This window comes from Eulemur rufifrons, chromosome 8 (assembly GCF_041146395.1).
Source record: "Eulemur rufifrons isolate Redbay chromosome 8, OSU_ERuf_1, whole genome shotgun sequence".
Lineage (NCBI taxonomy): Eukaryota > Metazoa > Chordata > Mammalia > Primates > Lemuridae > Eulemur > Eulemur rufifrons.
This window is the reverse complement of record NC_090990.1, coordinates 35,159,599-35,186,521: the sequence shown is the minus strand read 5'-3', so window position 1 is coordinate 35,186,521 and position 26,923 is coordinate 35,159,599. Positions and strand designations below refer to the sequence as shown.

At 34.8% G+C, this 26,923-nt stretch overlaps 1 protein-coding gene across 1 annotated transcript in view; it reads left to right on the top strand.

Moving 5' to 3' along the window:
• The window catches only part of SPATA6 (spermatogenesis associated 6), a 111,094-nt gene extending 85,534 nt beyond the window's left edge, over positions 1 to 25,560 (top strand). The window contains exons 12-13 of the mRNA XM_069479173.1: positions 20,505 to 20,596; positions 25,380 to 25,560. Of these exons, the coding sequence (XP_069335274.1) occupies positions 20,505 to 20,596; positions 25,380 to 25,560 (273 nt within the window). The remainder of the gene's footprint in view (positions 1 to 20,504; positions 20,597 to 25,379) is intronic.
• Positions 25,561 to 26,923: the final 1,363 nt, after the last annotated feature.

Here is a 26,923-nt window from a genome sequence, read left to right as displayed (position 1 = left end):
ACCAAACACGCCATCCATAAAAGAAAAAATTTGATAAATTAGACTTCATTAAATTAAAAACTTTTGCCCCGTGAAAGACACTGTTAACAGAATAGAATAACAGGACATAGTCTGGATAAAGATATTTCAAATCACATATGTAAGGACTTGTATTTAGATTATATCCAGATTTTGAAAACAAATCTTCAAACTCAACAATAAGAAAATAAATAACAATTTTTAAAAAAATGGCAAAAAACCTGAATAGACATTTCATGAAATAAATACATAAAAAATGCTCAATAGTCATCATGGAAAAGCAAAGTAAAATCACAATGGGACACCAGTACACACATATTAGAATTGTTAAACAAAAGCAGAACAAAATAAAAAATATGCTGGCAGGGATATGGAGCAACACAAACAACTCTCATTCATTGCTAGTGGAAATGCCCAATGGTATAACCACTTTAGAAGACTATTTGGCAGTTTTATGTAAAGTTAAACATGTACTTATCATATGATCCAGCAATCCTACCTAAGTATTTACCAAAATGAATTGAAAACTTATGTTCCCACAAAAATCTGTATACAAATGTGCATGGAAACTTTATTCATAATCACCCAAACTGGAAGCAACCAAGATGCCCTTTATTGGTGAATGGTGAGCAAACTATGGTATATCCAGCCATTCAATGGAATACTACTCAGCAGTAAAAAGAATGAACTATTAATTCACACAGCATGACAAATCTTAAATTTAGCTTGTTAAATGAAAGAAGCCAATAAGAAATAATGATGATATAGAATCCCTTTTGTTCTCCTGGAGAGAGTTGGAACCCCTTCTATTAAGTGAAGTATCCCAAGAATGGAAAAATAAGCACCACACGTACTCACCAGCAAATTGGTTTCCCTGATCATCACCTATGTGCACATTTGGGAATAGCACCAATTGGGTATTGGACTAAGGTGGGGGGTGGGGGGAGGGGATGGGTGTATACCTACATGATGAGTGCGATGCGCACTGTCTGGGGAATGGACACGCTTGAAGCTCTGACTCGGGGGGATGGGCAGGACATGGGCAATATATATAGCCTGACCTTTTGTACCCCCATAATAAGCTGAAATTAAAAAAAAAAATGAAAGAAGCCAGATCCCCAAAGCTAAATATTGTATGATTTTACTTATATGACATTATTGAAATAACAAAAGCTAGGGGAGGCAGACAAGGTTAGTTACAAAACAGACCAACCTCACAGGGAAATTTTTAGGTTTAAAGAACTATTCTGATTTATAGTGGAGTTATCAATACACAACTTTATGCACTCGTCAAAACTCATAGAATGGGTTTTACTATATGAAAATTGAAAGAAAAGCATGATGTGGCTTCCAAGGATAATAAATTAATATAACAGTATTAAAAATGCAAGACATGTTTAAATTAGCTGACCTAAATCACTTTGGAATATGTTATTTCTAATGGATAAAGTAAAGCTAAAACCAAAAAGGACTACATAATCACTATATTCTCATTCAGGGGTTAGCAAACTTTTTCTGTAAAAGGCCAAATAGTAAATACTTTTTACTTTTTGGACCATGGGGTCCTTGTCACCACTACTCAGCTCTACTGTTGCAGTACGAAAGCAATTATAGACAGTATGTAAACAAATGAGCATGTCTGTGTTCCAGGAAAATTTTTATCTAAAATGTGAATTTCCATAAAATATTCTTCTTTCCCCCAGTCATTTACAAATGTAAATCCTACTTTTACCTCTCAGGCCATTCCAAAACAGGCAAAGGGCCAGATTTGCCTTGGGGTCTGTAGTTTGCTGATCCCACTCTACTAGATAAATATGTTTTATACAGGGATATGGATTAGCAATTCTGAAAATACATGTGTATGAGAGTTAAATCAGTAAATAAGTCATAAAGACAGCCAGGTTTCTCATTGTCAGAAGAAGTTACAAAGAATCCAGGAGGATAAAGTTTAGAATGAACTTTATGATATTGGATTAGAGTTTAAGATAACAGTTTTAATTCATGTTTATTTTAAAAATATATACAGATAGATTGATTCAGAAGTAAATATAGATATGAGTATATACATGGGTTAGTGCACACGCATATTTCCTAGCTCTGTCCTTCCTGAGGACCTAGAAGCAATGACAGTAACAGTGAACCATGCAGCTCCCAGATCTTGGTTTCCAAATACCTTTTTTCTATAAAAGTTACTAGGGCTCTTGTAGCAATGGATAATTCCTGGGCTGACGCAGGGAAAATACAAGATTAGTTTGGAACTTCTTGTAGTGTAGAAAGTGAAGAATTACTCAAAAAAAAGTGAAGAGAAATTAATTCAAGATAGATAAAAGACTTAAATGTAAGACATGAAACCATAAGAACTCTAGAAGAAAATGTTGGAAAAACTCTTCTAGATACTGGCCTAGGCAAATAATTTATGAAGAAGACCCCAATGGCAGTCACAGCAACAGCAAAAATAAATAAGCAAACAGAACTTGATTTAATTAAGAAGCTTCTGCACAGTCAAGGAAATAATCAAAGAGCAAATAGACAACCTACAGAATGGGAAAAAATATTTGCAAGCTATACATCCAATAAAGGGCTAATAACTAGAATCTACAAAGAACTCAAGCAAATCAACAAGAAAAAAACAACTCCATTAAACAGTGGGCAAAAGACTTGAACAGAAGCTTTTCAAAAGAAGACACAAATGGCCAATAAACATAGGAAATAATGCTCATCACTAGCCATCAGGGAAATGCAAATTAAAGTCACCTTACCCCAGTCAGAATGGCTTTTATTAAAAAGTCCAAAACAGTAGATCCTAGAGTGAATGCAGAGAAAGGTATGCTTATACACTGTTGGTGGGACTGCATATTAGTATAACCTCTATGGAAAACAGTATGGAGATTTCTCAAAGAATTAAAAGTAGACCTACCATTGGATCCAGCAATCCCATTACTGTGTATTTACCCAAAAGAAAAGAAGTCATTTTATCAAAAAGGCACCTGCACTTAAGTGTTTATTGAAGCACAATTCACAATTTCAAAGATACAGAATCAACTCAAATGCCCACCAATTCACGAGTGGATTAACAAAATGTGGTATATGTATACCATGAAATACTACTCAGCTAAGAAGAAGGATGACTTAATGCCTTTTGCAACAATATGGGTGGAACTGGAGACCATTATGTTAAGTGAAGTGTCTAAAGAACAGAAAAACAAACACCACATGTACTCACTATTAAATTGGAACTATGAGCATGCATGTGCAACTTAATGGAAATTAAGCAGGGGGGAGGGAGGAGGAGGGAGGACGGATGGGCAAAAACCTACCTAACAGGTACCATGAGCACTTTCTGGGTGGCAGGCACACTTATAACCCTGACTCAAGCATTACAAAAGCAATCTATGTAACCAAAAACATTTGTGCCCCATGATACTTTGAAATAAATTTTAAAAAAGAGTAAAACAAACAAAAAAAGCCAATCATCAAATGTTTTCAATATATTGCAAGCTATGTAATATCAAGCCAAATTATGAGTTTTGACCCCATTTCATAAACATGGATTCCTCTTATCCACTCTCATAGTCACCAACATGGAAGGAACAATTTGAATTACTGAAATAGAGGTGAGTGATAAACAGTATGTCCATTCCAGTTGAAATTATGTTCACTCTCTAATTCTTATTGTCTGTTATTCAGTGTGTTATTTTGTTATACACATACCCTGAGGCCAAAACCATCAAAAGAAGCCAAATTAAATAGGCAAGAAAAATGTCTTATTCCCAGCTTGCAATTCTATTTTTCTTTTTATTGGAATAAAAGAGACTGCCAAAAATAAATAAATAAGGTGAAGACAAGGGAGAGAGGGGCATGTCAAAAAGACACAGGAGCCAATCTGAATGAGCCCCCAGTGGCCATTGCTGGAATAATAAAAAGCAGTAGTATTGGATTATGATCCAAAGAATAAAATAAATATCCAGGAGTCCATACTGATGTAAATGAAACAATGAATAACTAAGAGTGAGAATGGACAAATCTTCATTACAGAATTTTAAATAATAATTGTGAATATTGTGCCCCCTCCAGCAGGTGGCGCTCAATTTCTGTCCCCTTGAGTGAGTATTGGAATGAGGCTGGACTTAGTGACTTGGTTCTAATGAGTAGTGCATAGAAAGGAAATCTGGTAGACATCATCTTAAAGTGATCAAGGTTAATATCACTACTGATAACTCATGTTGATATCATGTATCCCTTGATACCATGTGATATAAAGGACACTTATCTGGCTTTTAGGGTACTGATTCCTAAAAGCCATAACCTTAGTCCAAACATGAGGAAACATTATACAAGACCAAATTGAAGGACTTTCTCCAAAATACCTGACCAGTACTGCAGTAAATTGTCAAGGTCATGAGTATCAAGGAAGGACTGAGAAACTTGTCACAAACTGGAGGACAAGTGATGACCAAAAGCAACATGGTACTCTGTACTGGATCCTAGAACAGAAAAAGTACATTATTGAAAAGACTGGTGAAATCTAAATAAATTTCACACTTTATATAATAGTATTGTGCCAGTGTTAATTGCTTAGTGTTGTCACATATACTGTGGCTATATATCAACATTGAGAGAACCTCAGGGAAGGGTGAAGTCTGTGTGCAGGAACTCTCTGCGCTATTTTTGCAAGTTTTCTGTAAATACAAATATTCCAAAATAGTTATAAAACTATTGAGTTCTTAATTTTAGCCCTTTGAACTTTTAACTAAGAGTTGGTATGATTCCCCTTCCCACTCACAGTGTGTAATTCTTACCTTGAGACAAGACAGCATAAAACTCCTTTCTTTCTCTTGGAGGCTTTCTGCGGAGCTTTTTGTCCCCTCACTCTGCATAGTTTGAGACATTCTGCAAGTGCCTTAAGGAAACAATCAGATCAGTTTTGCACCATAATGTCTCACTGGATTTTGGCTTCTCGGATCTTTAGTTTGGTTCATCTAGCTTAGTGACACTGTCCAAACCCTGCCGGTTTCTTTGTCCTCCAGCAGTGAACCTGTGGTTGAGCGAAGCATGGATTCTTGACATTTTGTTCTGTGCTCAGAATCCACAAATGCCCCCAGGAATAAATCAGCTGTAGACCATTAGCTCACCTCTCTGTGGTGTCTCCTCTCAGGAATCTTGGTTACCACTAATACTGTTGTTTAAGCAGCTTTCTAATGCCTTCAAACAGCAAAAAATTTATATCTGTAAGCAAACTACTTCCTATTCAGAAGTGGAACACTTTCACATCACTTTTTAAAATTACCTTAAATTTATGTTTGCCCCAGCTTGACTTTGTTGAATAGAAGATAGTACTATTGCTCATGTTGGCTTACACTGGGCAATAATCTCAACATCTTAAAATGTTTTACATTAAGAGCAACCTGAGCACAAACACTTATTCATGTTTTTCTGCCTATGTTCAATCTTATTTATTGAGAATTTTCACCCATTATCTGCATGGTCTGTACCTGGCACTATGCAAAGCAGTAGGGATATTTTCATTTCCTCCTCCCTGCCTACCCTTCCCTGCCTCTATTAACCACTGTTCTACTCTCTATTTCTATGAGATCAACTTTCTTAGCTTCCACATATGAGTGATAAAATGTAATATTTATCTTTCTGTGCTTGGTTTATTTCACTTAACATAATGTCCTCTAGCTTATCCATGTAGCCAAAAATGACAGAATTTTGTTCTTTTTATGGCCAAATAATATTTCACTGTGTATATATGCCACATTTTCTTTATCCATTCATCTATTGATAGACATTTAGGTTGGTTCCACATCTTGGCCATTGTGAATACTGCTGCAAGAAACATGGGAGTGCAAATATCTCTTCAACATACTAATTTCCTTTCTTTTGAATATATACATATTAGTGGGATTTCTGTATCATATTGTAGTTCTATTTTTAGTTTTTTGATGAACCTCCATACTATTTTCCGTAATGGCTGTATTAATTTACTTTCCCACCAATGATGTATAAGTGTTTCCCTTTCTTAGTGTGGCTCCATAGTAGAGCCAGAGGTAATCAAAGCCACCTTAACTTCAGTAACTCCTTGCAGTTGCCACATGTATCATAGGGAAGGTGATTGGGATAGCAATGCAAAAAGCTGCTCAAGTGAAAGTGACCAGGCGTGTTCTGGATCCTTATTTATTAAAGTGTTTTAGTAAGTGAAAAACCTACTTTGCTCACCATGCCCTTCAGCAGTACACAGTGGGAATATTGTGCTTCTCAAAGCTTTACCTGTTCACATATGAAACATGTGAAACATGAACCAGCTGAGATCATTTTCAAAGTTGGAAAAGTCATGGATCCAGTGACAGGAAAACCATGTGCAGGAACTACCTACCTAGACAGTCCAGTCAGTTTGGAAACCCCCACCTAACGAAACATCTGGAAGAACTCAGTATCTCTTCAGCATAATGAAGAAGAATTGGCAGAAGGAGCCAAAGAGAAATATTTACAAGTTTGATGTATGGAAAAAGAAATTTTTCTAAGTTTCATCACACTGTCTAATTTCTCATGGTATTTATGAAATACCTAAAATTAAGTGAAATTAAGGGCTTATAATTTTTCATACAGGCTTATAATCAGGTTTCAAATTTTCTTTTCAGTGAAGATACTTTCATGTTACGTTAAGTGTGCCTAGCAATCTGCATTATTTTGTAAACTCATGGTTTTAGAAGGTATATATATTTTTTCATTCAAAGGAATCTTGAATTTATATTAGAACTTTTATTTTGGGAGAAGAAATCCTTTTGATATAAACAAATAAGACCACATTAAGTGAATATTTTTAGTGATATATATTCAAAATAAATTTAAAATTTTTTCTCTAATTTCACCAATTCCACATGGAAATATTGAACAACCTGTGGTCAGACTTTTTTCAGATCAGCTGTATTAATAAGAACGCTGACTTGTAGGAAATAAAATTTAAAAATTCTATGTCACTTTTCTTATACCCTAGGCTAGATTAAATAGGCATTAATTCTTAAAATCTGACACATTAAGTTGTAGGATTTCTCACACGTGCATTTGTTGCTATTTGTTAATAAACTGTGATAACTTAGATTTTGATCCGAGGATACATTGAGCTATATATTTCAGTTTTCTGGCACCTAGAAAGAGACTTGGAGCATATTTTAACCTCACCTAATATGTGTATTGTGTAAGCACAGGGTTTCAACAATGACCACAGGCATTGCCCACCTTATCAGGACTCACAGTTTAGTGGGGAAAGTGTGTACAAGTGCCTTCATGGCAAAGAGGACCACGTGGGCAGAGGAGAGATGAAGATAAATTCCCAGAAGAGATGAGATTGTGCTAGAACAGAATGTTAAAGAAAAAGTCTCTGGGCTAATAGATGAGGAGTGTAGAAATGGCATTCCAGGCAGAATGAAGGGCGTGTAAAGTCCTCAAAGTGTGAGATAAAGCATAACCAGCAGGTGAGGATTGCTGGGATTTTTTTTTTTTTTTTTTTTTGACAGGATCTCACTCTTTGACCCAGTCTAGAATGCAGTGGCACTATCATAGCTCAGTGCAACCTCAACCTCCCAGGCTCAAGTGATCCTCCTGCCTCAGCCTCCCAAGTAGCTAATACTACAGGTACACACCACCATGCCCAGCTAATGTTTTAAATTAATTTTTGTAGAGTTGGGGGTCACACTATGTTGGCCGGGCTGGTCTCGATTTCCTGGTCTCAAGCTATCCTTGCTGGGACATTTTGAACAGGGGTGGAACTCAGAAAGAAAGAAGTGGAAGTTACTCTGTAAGCAATAGTATATTATTTAAAGTTTTAAAGAGAATGATAGATTTGCATTTCAATAAAATAAATAGCATCGTTGTAGAGAGTGGACTAGAAAGGGGAAAGATTAGAGGTGGGAAGACCAGTTCAAAGACTGGTCTTAAGACCTAAACTGTGTTGCACAGGGAAGAGAAGTTGGATAACTGATGTTCCAAAGAAGTGGTACCAAGGAAGGTGAATGAAAGGGAAACATCTTTGAGTGTCTAGGTCGCTGGCAGGTGGGGCTTTGTGCTACCAGTTATCCTGGAAAGGCTCATGCAGAGCATCTTAGAGGCATCTATAAGTGGTACTTCCAGCAGATGATGACACCTGTGCCACCAGCTCTGGGACAGAGTCTGAGCCATCTGTAACATATTTTAAAGGTTTACATATACTCTGTAAGGGATTATTTTTTTTAAAAAATTAGTTTCATTTTCTCTGCATACTTGCTAGCATTTGTTATATTTTGTCTTTGTGATAATAGCCATTCTAACTGTGGAGAATTGATATCTTATTGTGGTTTGGATTTGCATTTCTCTGATGATTAGTGATTTTTAGCACTTTTTCATATACCCGTGGGCCATTTATATGTTTCCTTTTGAGAAATGGCTGTTCAGCTCCTTTGCCCATTTTTTAATCAGGTTATTATTATTTTTATTTATTTATTTATGTATTTGCTGTTGAGTTGAGTTCCTTGTATATTCTGGATGTTAATTCCTTGCCAGATGAATAGTTTGCAAATATTTTCTCCTATTCTATGTGTTGTCTCTTCCCTGTGTTGACTGTTTTCTTTGCTGTGCAGAAGCTTTTTAGTTTAATATAATTGCATTTGACTATTTTTGCTTTTGAAGTCTTTTCTATAAAATGTTTGCCTAGACTAATGTCTTGAAGTATTTCCCCTGTTTTCTTACAGTAGTTTTATAGTCTTGGGTATTGTATTTAAGTCTTTTATCTATTTTGAATTCATTTTTGTATATGGTGATAGATTGGTGTCTAGTTTCATTTTTTTGCATATGGATATCCAGTTTTCCCAGCACCATTTATTGAATAGACTGTCTCTCCCCCAGTGAATGTTTTTAGTGATTTTGACTAGAATCAGTTGGCTGTAAATACATAGTTTTATTTCTGGCCTCTATATTCTGTTTCATTTGTCTATGTGTCTGTTTTTATGACAGTACCATGCTGTTTTGTTCACTATAGCTTTGTAGTATATTTTAAAGTCAGGTAGTGTGATACGTGTAGCTTTGTTCTTTTTGCTTAGGATTACTTTGGCTATTCAGGGTCTACTGTGGTTCTGTATGAATTTTAGGATTGTTTTTTTCTATTTTTATAAAGAATGTCATTAGGATTTTGATAGGGATTGTATTGAATCTGTAGATCGCTTTTGGTAGTATGGTCATTTTCATAATATTAATTCTTCCAATCCATAGACTTGAGATGTCTTTTCATTTTTGTGTCTCCTTTTCATGAGCATTTTATAGTTTTCCCTTTTATAATTTTCTTTCTCCTCCTTGGTTAAATTTATTCTTAAGTATTTTTGTAACTATTATAAATGGGATTGCTCTCTTAATTTCTTTTTCTGCTAGTTCATCATTGATGTAAGAAATGCTGTTAATTTTTGTATGTTGATTTTGTATTCTGCAACCTTACTGAATTTATTAGGTAAGAGTTTTTTGGTGGAGCTTTTAGGGTTTTCTATATATAAGATCGTGCTGTCTGCACATGGACAATTTGATTCCCTCCTTTCCAGTTTGGATGTGCCCTTTCTTTCTTTCTCTTGCTTAATTGCTTTTGCTAGGATTTCTAGTACTATGATGAATAAAAGTGGTGAAAGTGGGCATCCTACTCTTGTTCCAGATCATAGTGGAAAAACTTTCAACTTTTCCCCATTAAATATGATGTTGGCTGTGGGTTTGTCATATATGACCTTTATTATGTGGAGGTATGTTCCTTCTGTACCTAACTTGTTGAGAGTTTTTATCATGAAGGGACATTAAATTTTATCAAATTTAGCACTTTTTATACATCTGTTGAGAAGACCATATGATTTTTGTCCTTCATTTGGTTGATGTGATATATCACATTTATTGATTTGCATATGTTCAACCATCCTTGCATCCCTGGGACAAATTCTGCTTGATCACATTGAATGATCCGTTTAATGTGCTGCTGGATTTGGTTTGGTAGTATTTTTTTTTTTCTGAGGATTTTTGCTTCTATGTTCATAAGGAATATTGGCCTGCAGTTTTCTTTTTTTGTTGTATCTGGTTTTGGTATCAGGTTAATGCTGGCCTCGTAAAATGAGTTTGGAAGACTTTCCTCTTTAATTTTCCGGAAGAGTTTGAGAAGAATAGGTACTAGTTCCTTAAAGTAGAATTGAGCAGTAAAACCATCAAGCCTTGAGCTTTCCTTTGACAGGAGCCTTTTTTTTTTTTTTTTTTTAGCAGATTCAATCTCATTTCACATAATTGGTCTTTCAGTTTCTCTGTTCCTTCTTGGTTTGAGCTTGGTAGGTTGTAGATGTACAGGAATTTATCCATTTCCATTAGGTTTTCTAATTTTTTGGCATATAGTTCAAAATGATCTCTAATGATCCTTTCTTTGTATTTTTGTGGTATCAGTTTTAATATCTTTTTTGTTTCTGATCTTATTTATTAGATTTTTTCCTCTTTTTTTTTTCTTGGTTAGTCTAGCTAATGATTTCTTGATTTTGTTTATCTTTTAAAAAACCAACTTTTGAACCAGGCATGGTAGTGCATTCTTATAGTCCCAGCTACTCAGGGGGCTAAGGTGGGAGGATCACTTGAGCCCAGGAGTTTGAGGCCAGCGTGGGTAACAGCAAAACCCCTTCTCTTACAAACAAAATTTTTTTTAAAAATCTTTTTATTTTGTTTATCTTTAATAATATGTTTTAGTCTCAATTTCATCTATTTTTGCTCTGATCTTTATTTCTTTCCTTCTACATTTTGGATTTGGTTTGTTCTTGCTTTTCTAGTTCCTTGAGATGCATCATTAGGTTGTTTACTTGAAATCCTTGTACTTTTTTGATGTAGGCATTTATTGCTATAAACTTTCCTCTTAATAATGCTTTTGCTCTCTCACATATATTTTGGTATTTTGTGTTTCTATTTTTATTTATTTCAAACAATTTTTAAAGTTTCTTCTTAATTTCTTCATTGACTCATTGGTCATTTAGGAGTAAGTTGTTTAATTTCCATTATGGAAATTCTCTTATATGCAAACTTGACGCTTTTCTCTTGCTGCTTTTAGAATTCTCTCTTTGTCTTTAACTTTTGAACAATTTGGCTAGGATGTGCCTTGGGAAGGAGTGTTTTTGGTTAAATCTATTGAGGGATCTTTGAGCTTCCTATATCTGGATGTCCAGATTCCTCCAGACTTGGGAACTTTTTAGCTATTATTTCCTTAAATAGATTTTCTATGCCTTTTTCTTTCTCTTCCTCTCCTGGAACTGCTATAATGTGAAAACATGTTCACTTAATCTTGTCCCATTATGTTTTGTAGGTGTTCTTCAATCTTTTTCATTTGTATTTTTTTCCTGTGACTGGGTAATTTCAAATTCTCTGTCTTTAAGTTCAGAGATTATTTTTCCCAGTTGATTAAGTCTGCTGTTGATTAAGTCTGCTTTATTTCATTCACTGAATTCTCCAGCTGCAGGATTTTTGTTTGGTTCCCTGGCCTTGATTTCTTTTTCAGGAACTCCTGTTACTTATATATGCTGTATCTTATTTGCACCATGATACATATTTTCTATTCTCTTTCAAATTCTTTTCATGTCCTTATTTCTCTTAAAGTAAAAATATTTTTCTTCTTTTCATCATTTTCTCTTATGGCATTATCTATTGCAATTTTTCATTCACTTTGACGTTTCTTATAGTTTTCTCAAATTATTTTTCTTTAATTTCTAATTTTTCTGATTTTTATTAATATTTTATTTTTTAATTTTTCTGATCTCTTAAAATATATCATTTTTAAGGACTTTCAGGTTTTTTTCTTTTAGTTATAGAACATAATGGATCTCTTATTACATTTCCACCTAGGAAGTTTTTGAAATTAGTCATGTGTTTGCATCCTTACTAGTCTTTGTTTTTGTGACACCAGCTTTACATAAGTACCAGGATGTCTGCTGGTTTCTCTGTGACTGGGATCAGCTTCTACTGATCTCAGAAGTCAAGTGTCCTCACGGTAAATGTTTGCTTGCAAATGATCAAATGTCAGTTCACTCCTTTTCAGGGTTTTCAGCTATCTCACTTGCTATGCTGTCAAAGTCTTTCTTTCTGATAGGTTTTTGTCTTTTAAGTACCATGTGATTACATGACATAGTTCCTTTTGCTTTTCAGACATGTTTTGGGTTAACTTGTTTGACCCCAACCTGGCACAGTTTCAGAATTTAGCAAATATGTTTATAAGGACCTTCTATGTATTTAAGGCCCTCCTAGTCTTCAGTTTTATTATCTCTCTAGACTGGTGTGATTCAGAAAAATGTCCTGCATGTTTCTCCATTCTCCAAAATAGCATCTGCTTCTGTTGCCAAGACCAAATTTTTTAGCCGAGCTAGTCTTATATTGTAAAGCGTCTCCTGTTTAGAAACAGTTACATTGTCAACACTCAAGTGCCAACATTACTTCTAGGGTTTTGCTTCTTGTTTTTTCGGGGTCTCTTGCTCTAGTAGATTATATGTTAAGCACCATGAGACTGTAGGACGATGCACTGTGCTTTTCAGACATTTTTGGCTTAGATTTATGCCCTCCAATCCCATGCAGCTTCATAAGTCAATAAATACCATGATTGCAAAACTGGCTATGTATCTGAGGCCTCATAAAACTCAAGTTTTGTCACTGTGCCCCTATAGAAGCATAAAAAGCTTTGCTTGTTTCTGTGTCCCAGCAATGACCCTTGTTCAAATAATAGCCCTGGTTCTCAGCCTCTAGTCCGTGCTCAGAATCTGCAAATGCTTTGAGGAAAAAGGGAGGTGCAGATCATCAGTCTGCCTTAGAAAAATTCACCCTTCTGATATTTTAGAATCTGTAATTTTCTGTAACTTTCTAATAGCTTTAAAAGTATAATTTATTTTTTTCAGAATTTTCTAGTTTTCAGCATGTGCTTTGGTCTTCCATGTGTGGGTTCAAAGACAAAATTTCTTTGCCCTCGGAAGGTTCACTGGAAAATCAACTCATAATAAAACAGATTGATAAGAGAAAAATTATCAAATTTATTTAACGTGTATATACAGGAACCCCCAGAAAATGAATATTCAGCTCCCCAACAGGGTTCAAAAGCTTATATGCCTTTTTGGCAAAATGGGAGGGGAGAAAAGAGGAATTCTGTTGAGGAACAATAAAGGATTACTAGGGAGGATGAATAGATACTTGGGAGAATGAATGGATGGAGGGAAACATTGACTTGTAAGTGATTCCCTTTGGAAATTAAATTAACCTGAGAGACAAATAATATTTTTTAAATGGGTTGAGCCAGGTCAAGTTGCATTCTTGATCTTCTTTCCAGAAATAGCTGTTGAGATAACAGGGGAAGGAAAGACAGTTGTTCCTCTAGGTAGGTCTGGATCTCAGGCAGGTAAAGTACTTCAGTGATTTTGGTAGAGCCTATCTATGGTGGAGGGTGGGGGGAGACCTTGAGACTTTTTCTGTCAATCCAGTATGTCAAAATGCCATATTTTGGGGTAAAAATATTGCTAATTTTCCTTCACATGAATTATTCCATCTAATCTCAAAACCATTGCTATAAGTTTTCATGAGGTGATTTGTACCACTTGTGTGTATTTGTTTTCTATCGCTGCTGTGACAAATTACCATAAATTTATTGGCTCTGTCAACCTAAGTAGATGACTGAGGCAAAAATCTCAATTATTAAGCCAAGATTTTGAAGACACGCCTGGGAAAACACGAACCACAGACAAGCCATGGCTGTTCCCAAGGGGAAGTTGGAACCTTCCACATTTTTTTTTATTTTTTATTTCAGCATATTACAGGGGTACAAATGTTTAGGTTACGTATATTGCCCTTGCTCCACCTGAGTCAGAGCTTCAAGCATGTCCATCCCCCAGACGGTGCTCACCACACCCATTAGGTGTGTATATACCCATCCCTTCCTCCCCCCTCCTATCTTCCCTACATCCAATGAATGTTAGTGCTGTATATGCACTTAGGTGTTGGTGAGTTAAAACCAATTTGATGGTGAGTACATGTGGTGCTTGTTTTTCCATTCTTGGGATACTTAGTAGAATGGGTTCCAGCTCTATCCAGGATAATACAAGAGATGCTATATCACCATTGTTTCTTATAGCTGAGTCATACTCCATGGTATACATATACCACATTTTATTAATCCACTCATGCATTGATGGGCCCTTGGGTTGTTTCCACATCTTTGCAATTGTGAATTGTGCTGCTATAAACATTTGAGTGCAGATATCTTTTTTATAGAATGTCTTTTGTTCTTTTGGGTAGATGCACAATAATGGGATTGCTGGATCAAATGGTAGATCTACTTGTAACTCTTTGAGGTATCTCCATATTACTTTCCACAGAGGTTGTACTAGTTTGCAGTTCCACCAGCAGTGTATGAGTGTTCCTACAATCGAATCCATGCCAGCATTTATTGTTTTTTTGATAAAGGCTATTCTGAATAGAGTTGGAACCCATTCTACTAAGTGAAGTATCCCAAGAATGGAAAAACTAGCACCACATGTACTTACCATCAAATTGGTATTAACTGATCAACACTTAAGTGCACATATAGTAATAACATTCATCAGGTGTCAGGCAGATGGGAGGGGGAAGGAGGGGATGAGTATATACACACCTAATGGGTGCGGTGCGCACCGTCTGGGGGATGGACATGCTTGAAGCTCTGACTCGGGTGGAGCAAAGGCAGGCAATATATGTAACCTAAACATTTGGGCCCCCACAATATGCTGAAATTAAAAAAAATCAAGAAAAATAAATGATGGTTTCCCTCACCCACACCTTACCAACCCCTAAACAGTGTTCTAAGGTAATAGGGGATTATAGCTGAAAGAGCTGCAAGACACAGGCTGTCTTGGAGGAAGGTGTGTTTAGGGAAGACTAAAGTCAAGGGTGAAAACAAAAACAAAGACACTGGAGGAATTTTTGAAGACTTTTATACGTATAGCTACAGCAAGCATTAAACAAAGACCAATTTCTAGCCAGATTAATATAAATCCTCATATTACAGGTTTATTTACCACGTTTATTCTATACGACATGTATGGTTTTCAAAAAAATTACAAGGCAAACCAAAAGGTGAGATACAACACAGTTTGAGGAGACAAAGCAAGCACCACATCCAGACTCATATACAACACACACATTGGAATTACTAGCCTGGGAATTTCAAATAACTGTGATTAATATGTTAAAGGCTCTAATGGAAAAAGTAGACAAAATACAAGAAGAGGTGAGTAAAGTAAGCAGAAGATGGAAATTCTAAGAAAGAATAAGAATGAAATGCTAAAAATAAAATAATAGAAAGGAATAATGGAATATAATCAAATGCTTCCAGCAATCTGGAAAATTAAGCAAATGCTTCAGAAAGGAAAGCAGCTGGATGTTAGTAAGGACACAGTAAGTTTTGTGGCATATTTACCTTGCCCTAATCCCATCTTCTACTGTCTAGCTTCATAGTAGTCTTGAAAACCAACAGTCTGCAATTTCAGTGAAAGCCAACATCCTGGTAGCCACTATAGGGGAAAAAATAAAGTTGGGATTTCTTAAAAGACCATTCCCAGGAAAAAAAAAAAAAAAAAAAAGACGATTCCCAAAGAATTGTCATTATTTGGCCAGTCTGGAGATTGCCTGGAAGACTCCACTTACAATGTTGTCTTTATTTGATGTGAGTCAGAGGTTTCCCAGTGCACAATCTTTGCCCTGGGGGGCATCTTTTGAACACAATTACAGGCAATTGTTTAACTTCATAGCAGTCTGAGGCGGTAGATAGCAATTGGTATACACGATAGACTAATCAAAAAGCTTACAAGGAAAATCTGAGTATGTCCTAGGGGCTTTGAAAAGCCACCACTTATTCCTGGGATTTTAGAAGACAAGTCATATTTGTAGGACTATGCATATGCCAAGGCTGTTTACATGGTCAGTAAAGACCAAAAGGCCCTCAGCTTTTAATTCTACCTGACCTTCAGGCTCTGGACAAATAAGAAGTTAAGGCTTAGGCTGAGTGTTGTAAGTGTACCCCCAACACACACAGCCTCTCAGCAAACACTGAGATACTTACTGGTTCTAAGAGTTTGCAGAAATATCTGTCTAATCATTAATTAACTACTCAGCTAAAAGAATAGAGATATCAGGAGCCACCCACAGAAAAGAATATAGGCTTTACAGAATTAGTTCAAAAAATTACTAAACTAATAACTATAGTAAGCAACAATAACAAATAGTGGAAGTGGAGGGAAAAAAGCTAATAGAAACTGTCTGAGGAACCTAGAAATTGGATTCATTAGACAAAAAGACCTTAAATGAGTTATATTAAATATATTCAAAGAACCAAAAAAATTGTTTCTAAAGAAACAAAGTATGAGAGTTATGTCTCATCGAATAGAAAATATTAATTAAAAAAGATATGTTACTTTTTAAAAGAATCAAATAGAAATTCTGGAGTTGAAAACTAATCAAGAAAGGAAAAGATTTGCAAATGAAAAACTCCAGAAATGAAAAATACTTTAGAAGGACTCATTAGCACATTTGAGCAGAGAGAAGAAAATATTAGTAAACTGGAGGGAGGACAGGTCAAAAGAGATAATCCCTTATGAGGAACAGACATAAATAAGTATAAAGATAATTAACAGATACTCAGGAATTTGTGGGACACTATTAAGCATGCCAACATACCTGTAATGAGAATTCCAGAAGGAAGAGAAAGGGACAGAAGGAATATATTGGTAAATAACCTTCAAAAAGTTCCCAAATTTGAAGAAAACTATTAATCATTCAAGAAGTTCAATAAACTCCAAGTAGGATAAACTCAAAGTGATCCACATTTAAGACACATCATAAACTGTAAGTCAAAAGCCAAAGACAAAAAGTAAAAGCAGCAAGGGAGAAGGGACTTATCACATACACAGATTCCTCAATAAGATTTAAAACTGATTTCTCATCAGACACTAAGTCCAGAAGGTAGTGGGATGGCATTCAAAGTGCTGAAAAGAACTGTTAACCATGAATAATGAGCAAAAGTATCTTTCAGAAATATCAAAGAAATTAACATTCTCAGACAAACAAAACCAGGACATTTATCACTAGCAGATCTGCACTACAAAGGATACTAAAAGGAGTCCTGAAGGCTAAAATGAAAGGATGCTAGACAGCAGCTCAAATTCACATGAAGAAAAAAAGAGCAATGATAAAGGTAACTAGGTAAATACAGAAGATAGTCCGAATGTATTTTTTGCCAGTAGCTCTTTATTTGTCCTGATTTAAAAGATGACTGCACAAAACAATAATTATAAATCTATGTTGATTAAAAAATAATATATAAAGATGTGATTTATAGGAAAATAACAATATAAAGAAAAGGGGTGGGGTTGTATCCTATTGAAATTAAGTTTTAATCTAAATCAGATTCTCATATATTAAGATTTATTTGTAATCTCCATGGAAACTACTAAGAAAATATCTCAAAAACATAGTCCATAGGCAATTAAAAATGTATTCGAGGCCAGGCACAGTGGCTCACACCTGTAATCTTAGCACTCTGGGAGGCCGACGTGGGCGGATCGTTTGAGTTCAGGAGTTTGAGACCAGCCTGAGCAAGAGCGAGACCCCATCTCTACTAAAAAAATAGAAAGAAATTAGCTGGACCACTAAAAATATATATAGAAAAAATTAGCCGGGCATGGTGGCGCATGCCTGTAGTCCCAGCTACTTGGGAGGCTGAGGCAGGAGGATCACTTGAGCCCAGGAGGTTGAGGTTGCTGTGAGCTAGGCTAACGCCATGACACTCTAGCCCGGGCAACAGAGTGAGACTCTGTCTCAAAAAAAAAAAAAAAAAAAAAAGTGTATTCTAGAAAATCGCTAACACAAAAGAAAGAAGCAATGGAGAAATACAGGAACAAAAAAGATACACAGAAAATAAATAGCAAAGTGGAAGATATAAATCTTACCTCGTAGATAATTGCATAAAATTTAAATGCATTAAACACTGCAATTAAGAGGCTGAGTTTGGGAGAATAGATAAAAAACATGATGCAACTATATTTTGTCTACAAGAAACACATTTTAGATTCAAAGGCACAGATAAGTTGAAAATAAAAGGAAATAAAAGGAAAGCAAAAGATATACCATTCAAACGGTAAGCATAAGAGAGCTGGAATGGCTAAACATATATCAGACAAAATAAACTTTAAGAGAAATTTTTGTTACTAGAGACAAAGAAAAATGTTTTATAATGACAAGAGTGTGAAGCCAGCAGGAAAACATGATCATTAGAAAATATGATCATTATGCACCTAAAAAGAGACTCTAAAAATATAAGAAACAAAAACTGACAGAAGGAAGAAATACACACTACAACATAATAAGTTGGAGACTTCAATGTCCCCCATTCCACAATGGACAGAACAGACAGAACAACAATAAGGAAATATCTGATTCCAGATATGCCTCATTGTATTATTTAAAATCTCCAAATTTCAGCAAAAAATTGCAAGACATACAACAAAGCAAGAAAGACCAATACATAGTTAATAGCTTATAATAAGGTATAATGTTTATTGCCTCCTGGCTTTTATATAATTTCACCTTTGAAAAAATAATCTATGCAAGAACTCTTAGAGATATGTATGTGTGTAGAGTATGTATACACACACACAAAATATCAGAAATTTTAGTCTTAAAATTTGAAGGGAAAAACCATGAAGGTAAACTAGTACTTTTTGTTTCTTGGAACAGAGTTGTCCTCCATGATATTCTTGATCTAGAGGGGCATCAGTATTCTACATGAATAGTTTTAGTGATTGCATTCTTTCTCCAAGACAGCCATTCTATTTATTTTCTTCCTTTTCCATGTCTTTCACACCCCTACAGGCAGTTACATTTTCTGTGATCCACTTCATTGACTTATCAGAATGGATAAAAATAAGCAACATCCAGTGATATGCTATTCAAGAAAAAGATCTCATAATAAGGAAAGGTTGAAAATAAAAGGAAAAATACATGCCATCAAAGTACTAAGTAAAAAAAAAAAAGCTGTTGTAGCTATATTTACTAATAGTAGATCAAAAAAGTTAGGGAGAAGAAAGCAGTTATAGAAATAGATGGAGTTATTTCATAATGATAAAATGTAGAAACTATAACAATTCTAAATTTGTATGTACATTTTTTGTGATTTTTTTTTCAGCTTGCCCTATTATTGCTCACAGTTTTATACTGAATGTTCTCTTCCCAGTTTCATGCTGTCAGCAAATTTTTAAAATCATTTTTCTTCATAATCTCTGTTCAGCTGATTCCTTAGAGTGAATGAACTTCTTATTAATACTAATCCTTATCTCTGCTTACTGATTCCTTTTGTTGTCAGTTCTCTTTATTTCTGTTTTCATTTGACTAAAGGAACAAGGGGCCGGGCGCGGTGGCTCACGCCTGTAATCCTAGCACTCTGGGAGGCCGAGGCGGGTGGATCGCTCGAGGTCAGGAGTTCGAGACCAGCCTGAGCAAGAGTGAGACCCCGTCTCTACTAAAAATAGAAAGAAATTATATGGACAACTAAAATATATATATATACAAAAAAAAAAAAAAAATTAGCCGGGCATGGTGGCGCATGTCTGTAGTCCCAGCTACTCGGGAGGCTGAGGCAGTAGGATCACTTAAGCCCAGGAGTTTGAGGTTGCTGTGAGCTAGACTGACGCCACGGCACTCACTCTAGCCCTGGCAACAGAGTGAGACTCTGTCTCAAAAAAAAAAAAAAAAAAAAAAAAAAAAAAAGGAACAAGGGTATTAGCTAGTAGAAAAGATATTTGACCTTCAATTATATAAGATTACCATACATATGAACTTAATGTGAATGATATAGTTTACAAAGCTATCTCTTCAGAATTCTATGTCCTATGTTCTTGTATGTATTTATTAGAAATTAAGAGCAGACTGCCCATACAGGCAAGGGTAGTCATATATTTTCATTCCAATTACCGCACTTTACATTTTTGCCTTTTCTGGCTTGTTATTGCATTTTGGCTTATGATTAATAATTCTAAGTCATTTCCTTTGTAAGTCATAGGTGTATGTTAGAATGCTTGTACCTACATAGTTTTCTCAAATACTTAAGCCTTAGAATGCAGGTACAATCTTTTTAGTGTTCATATAAAAATGCATCATAAGATATTAATTTACGTATCTTGACACAAGATCCATTCCCATTCATTCATTGATTCAAGAAGCCTCTACTGTATGCCTAGTCTTTGATAAGCAGTATTAGCAAAACTATAATCAAACTGTGCAGTTCATTGAAAAGGATAATGAAGTCTCACCCTTTTGTTTCTTACCAAAGACATACTAGCATTTAATTCAATTTCTTATAATGGGGAAGGGGAAGAGCAATTTCCAAAAAAACATAAGCATCATTTTGGGGGCAGTGAGAAAATGAATTAATGGAAATATTTTAAATTTTTCAGGATGAGAGAGACCTAGAGAAAGATGATGAACTGGAACTGAAAAGAAGTCTTCTATACAGAGACTCTGCCTATGATAGTGACCCCGAGTATAGGTATGAACTTGGTTAATGCTGTGTATAGAGATTGTTCTCCTAGTTAGTATAAAAATAACCTGTTTTCTGATCTGCTGATTTGTGGGAAATTTAAACCCAAAAGTATAATTAATAATTGTTTTTATTTTTAGGTATATTAATTCTCATGAAAATATTTTAACATGTTTGTATTACTGAATTTTTTCAGTGAAAACAAATATAGTCAATTAATGGTGATACCTTTTATCCTACTTAAGATTTATTTGGCTGCCACGAAAACATATTTCAAGGTGTATTTATTTATTCTAATCTAAAAAAAAGTTTCCATAATTTTAGACTATGAGGCAACCTTTTTTAATAATATAGGAGCAAATTTTATGTTCTTCTAGCCTAAAATCTGAGTAATTTTAATAATAATAAAACTTTTGCAAGTTTATACCAGTAAATCCCATGAAGACTTGAAAGTTGTGTGTCAGTTGCCATAAAATGCAATGGTAAAAATGGTAAATTTGGGATTTATACATTCAAAGTTTCCTGAATCCTTGGATGCTATGCCACTGATTACTATTAATATATGACTTTCACCTTCCTGAGATTCCTGAGAAAGAAATATAAGAAGAAAGCTCCAAATAATGGAGTATGTTTTATTTCTAAATGTGGATTCGCACTCAAATCTCTAGTCTTTACTCTGGTGGACTAGTCTGGACCATCTGTGAACCTCTGAGGACTTTTTCTTTTGCCCCTCACACAGAGTATAAGTGTGTGTGTGACCTTGTTTTCCAAAGTTACTGCCTCCTAAGCAAGAGGCAATCTGGGCCTCTCATTAAGGTAAGTGGTATATTATAGATGGATTTGAAGGAGAAGCAATACAAAGGAGAAAGGAAGATTCAGAGAATATATATCTTGGGGAAGAAGATTTTCTACCCTTTGTTATTCTTCCTTAAAGCTGTATTCCCTAGATTGTTACATGGCTTAGCATCCCAATTTCAAGTGCTTAACCCATATAATTAATTCTTCTTAGGGGTGCTTAATCCATATAATAAATTCTAATTTAGGCAAGAAGTGAGTAGGGTTTGTATAGGAAAGGGTTTGATTTTTAAACTTTTATATGTATCACTCTCACATACAAGTGAGAGCTTACAATATTCTCTTTCTGTGCCTGGGTTATTTCACTTAACATAATATCCTCCCGTTCCATCTATGTTGCTGTAAATGACAGTACTTCATTATAGCTGAATAATATTTTTATGGCTGAATAATACTCCATTGTGTACATATACCAAGCACATTTTCATTATTCATTCATCCATTGATGGACACTTAGGTTGATTCCATATCTTGGCTATTGTGAATAGTACCACAATAAATATGGGAGTGCAAATATATTTCAGTGTGCTGATTTCCTTTCATTTGAATATATACCCAACAGTGAGATTGCTGTATAGATGGTAGTTCTATTTGTAGTTTTTTGAGGAAGGTCCATACTGTTTTTCATAGTGGCTGTAGTAATTTACATTCCCACCAATAGTGTACAAGCATTTTCTTTCTCTGCATCCTCTCTAGCATCTGTTATTTTTTTGTCTTTTCCATAAAAGCCATTTAAACTGTTGTGAGATGATTATCTCACTGTGGCTTTGATTTGTATTTCTTTGCTAATTAGTGATGTTAACCATTTTTTTATATACCTGTTGGCCATTTGTATGTTTTCCTTTGAGAAATGTCTATTTAGATCTTTAGCCCATTGTTAAATTGAATTAATTTGGTTTTTTGCTATTGAGTTTTTTAAGCCCCTTATATATTCTGATATTAACCCCTTGTCAGTTGGTTTGTAAATATTTTCTCTCATGTTGTAGATAATCTATTCACTTTGTTGATTGTTTCCTTTGCTGTGCAGAAGCTTTTAATACTTGATATGATCCCATTTGTTCATTTTTGCTTTGGTTGCCTATGTTTTTAAGGTCTTACTCAGAAATCTTTGGCCAATCTAACCAATGTCCTAGAGCATTTCCTCAATGTTTTCCTCTATTAGTTTCATAGTTCAGATCTTACATTTAAGTCTTTAATCCATTTTGATTTGATTTTTATATATGGTGAGAGACAGGGATTATTTTCATTCTTTTCCATATGGATATCCAGTTTTCTCAGCACAGTTGTTAAAGAGACTTGTCCTTTCCCCAGTGTATGTTTTTGATGCCTTTGTCAAAAATGAATTGATTGTAAATGTGTGGATTTACTTCTGTGTTCTCTATTCTCTTCCATTGGTCTATGTGTCTGTTTTTATGCCAGTACCATACTGTTTTGGTTATTATAGCTTTGTAGTATATTTTGAAGTCTGATAGTATGATACCTCCAGCTTTGTTCTTTGTGCTTAGGATAACTTTGGCTATTCAGGGTCTTTTGTGGTTTCATATAAATTTTATGATTGTCTTTTCTATTTCTGGGAAGAATGTCATTGGTATTTTAATAGAAATGGCATTGAATCTGTAGATCACTTTGGGTAATATGGACATTTTAACAATATTCATTCTTCAAATCTATGAACATGGGATTTTTTTTTCATTTTTGTATGTTCTCTTCAATTTTTTTCATCATTGTTATATTTATTGTAGACATCTTTCACTTTTTTGGTTAAATTTATTCTTTTTTAAAAATAACTATTGTAACTGGGATTGCTTTCTTGATCTTTTTTTCAGTTTGTTTACTCTTGTCATATAGAAATGATACTGATTTTTGTATGTTGATTTTGTATTCTGCAATTGGACTGAATTTGTTTATCATTTCTAACAGTTTTTCAGTGAAGTTTCTAGGATTTTCTAAGTATAAAAATATGTTGTCTGCAAACAAGGCTAATTTGACTTCTTCCTTTCCAATTTAGATGCCCTGTATTTCTTTCTCTTGCCTAATTGCTCTGGTTAGGACTTCCAGTACTATGTTCAATAAAAATGGGTAAAGTGGACACCTTGTCTTGTTCTAGATCTTAGAAGACCATCAATTTTTCTCTATTCAATAAAATGTTAGCTCTAGGTTTGTTATATAGGGCCTTTATTATTTTGGTCTATGTTCCTATTACACACTTTGATGAGTGTTTTTTAATCATAAAGGGATTTTGAATTTTATCAAATGCTTTTTCTGCATCTATTGAGATGATCTTATGGTTTTTGTCTTGATTCTGTTGGTATGATGTTTATTGATTTGTGTATGTTGAAACATTCTCTAATCCCTGGAATGGATGCCACTTGCTTATGGTGAATGATCTTTTTAATGTGTTGTTGAATTTGATTTGCTAGTATTTTGTTGAGGATTTCTGCATATGTTCATCAGGGACATTGGCCTATAGTTTTCTTTTGTTGTATTTTTGTCTGGTTTTGGTCTCTGGGTAATGCTGGCTTCATGGAATGAATATTCCTTGTCTTCAACTTTTGGGAATAGTTTGAGTATAATTGGTACTAGTTCTTCTTTAAATGCTTGATAGAATTCAGCGGTAAAGCCATCGGGTCCTGGGCTTTTCTTTGATAAGAGACTTTTTATTACTGTTTTGAATCTTGCTACTTGTTATTTGTCTAAGTTTTATATTTCTTCATTGTTGAGTCTTGGCAGGTTGTATGTGTCGAGGAACAAACTTCATAATCTCTAACAGGCCTGAGAGGTCTAATCTGTAACAAATATTGCATTTATTGAAGTAGGTCAATTATTTTATTTAAAAAAAATAAATTCAGTCTTTGGAGGAGTTAACATTTGTGATAAATGATATATTAAGTTCATAACTTAATGTTCATGATAGTAAAATTATAATTTCAGTATTATAAGAAAAGTACCATCAACACTTCAGAAAGAGTTTCCTTTTCTTCTCAATTCTCAGCACAGCTAGCCCTAGTCCTGGTCTATTTCATTAGCTTCCCATCTGCTTGCTCTCACTCGCATGCGCTCTCTCTCTCTCTCTCTCTCTCATGCTTCCCCTTTTTTTCTTCAAGACCCTCAAAAGTGCAGTGGATCCCTATCACTTCAAATTCAGCCTCTTCTGCCTTGTTTCCATTTTTCCATGAATGGTTTATATTCAGCCTAATTTTCTATTCCTCCTTGAGGACAGTAGCAGCATGACAAAGCAGAAAGGGCCTTAGAGTGACAGACGTGGTCTCTTTTCTTATTCTGCCACTTATTATTTAATAGCTGAGTAATCTTAGGCAATCATTTAACTTCACTGAGTCTTAATTTCCACATGTACCAACTTCTAAGGGCTGTGAGATTTATTGACAAATATATAAAGTGCCTAATTCAGTATTTCATATTCAATAACTTTTTATGCTTATAGTCCAAGGTAAGCATTGTACTATACACTTTACATATATTCTCTTTAATTTTTAAAACAATTCTGGAAAAATGTAATTACAGAAGGTGAGCCGCAGGACAATTAAATAAATTTCCCAAAGTCCCGTAGCTTATAAAGGACTGAGCTGGGATTCAGGTCCAGATGTGCCTGACTTTTGGAGGCCGTGCATTTTCGTACCAGATGGCCACATCAGATCATCTGTGCTCTGCTTGTACCGTGCTGCACCTGTCTCTGTTCTCTGAATTCCTTTTTAACTCTAACATAAAATTCTCATATTATTGTTTTATAACAGTTTCACACAAATAGTTCTGCTTCCTGTTTTAGAGAGCCACTCTTTGAAAGCACGGGTCTTATTTTATTTTAGCCCCTATAGAGTATCAGATACCCATGCAATACTTAATAAATATTGGATTTATGTAGTAGTACCTCTAATTTAGTTTCACTGTTGTTTTAAACGTTTTATATCCTTTTTTATAGCTCATTTCAGCGGCCACATGGCGCTCTCCATTTGGATGATGGCGAATACTGGTCCAACAGGGCAGCCTCTTGTAAGGAAAAATCCCACCGACCCATCTTTGAGAACAGCATGGACAAGATGTACAGGAACTTATACAAAAAGGCCTGTAGTTCTGTTTCTCATACACAGGAAAGCTTCTGAGACCATCCACCATAAACTGTATGAGTGTCCGTGTCAACTTTTAATGAAAACGTTTGATGTGATCAATATCTGTATTCTTTTTTTAAAACAGGTGATTATAATTGAGTACAGTAGCTAGACTTGAGTAAGTTCATTACTTCAAATGGTAAATTACCATAGGCAAGTATCTTTTTATTACAGAAGAGTATGCTCTTTTCCAGTGTCAAAGCTCTGTGACACCATCACACCTTCCAATCTGTGACAAGGCTATTCTGTGACACATCTCTTATCACCATCTACAAATCCAAGAATAGGTTCTCTCTAGAAATATTCTGCCTTAATCACCTTGTAATTTTTTTTCATTTGCTTAACTGGTTATCTTGTCTGTGTAATATTTAATTAATGTTAACTACCTTTTCTTGGTAATGAGCAAACAGATATATTATCAGAAATGAGTTTTTCAAGAGTTAAACTCTGTTTCAAATAGCAATTTCTACTCTTTTAGCTCATAAGAAATACCTTTCTTTTTGAAGTTTATATAATAATCACTCACTCCTTCTCTGGAAGAACTAAGTTACCTAAAATTTATAACACTTAGCTAGAAATAGCAGTAGCCAGGTATGATCCAAAATGTGAATAATTTTTAAAGATAGAATTCTTTGTATGATTATCTTCTAAGGCCACACCTTTAGTGCAACCAGAATCAGAAAATACCCTTTATTAGTAAGCTTATAGAAATTTGAAAAGAATAAGGGAATTTTATTGTCATTTTATCACTTCAGAATTTTTATAGGTATCATATAGCCCAAGAAAGTAGTTTTCTCACTTTGAAGAATACTTGGAGCCACAGGGAAGTAAAATGTTATAACCAAACACTTTGTAGTAGACCCTCAAAAATCTGTTGGTTGATTGGTAAAATGTTTTCCTCTTCTCTTACCCCAACACAAATCTGTGAAGCCAGTGACACTTTGAAGGTAAAAATAAAGCAGTGACCTCATATTTACCAGAGAGTGGGGGCAGGGAAAACAGAGAGTAGGAAATAAGTGAACTTGGCTTATAAGCTTGAAGAGTTGACCATAAGATAATGTTTTCTCATTGACTCCATCTTCGGTTTATTTCACAGTTGTTTTAAAAAGGAAAAAAAAATGACTTGAATGCTATGACGTGAACTTCCACATTTCAAATCAACACGTAGAATTGGGTGACTTGTTTTTATAATAGAACTTTTAAACATCATGTTAAAAGTGTTTTAGTATGGCAACCTGTGATATATCAGAAAGGCATGAGAGCTGTCCCTATGGGCCAGGAGTCCTGGGCGTTACTATCCCATCTCTGCCATTTTCTTGCTGAGTCTCTTTGATTCTCTGGTCCTTGGTTTCCTCAG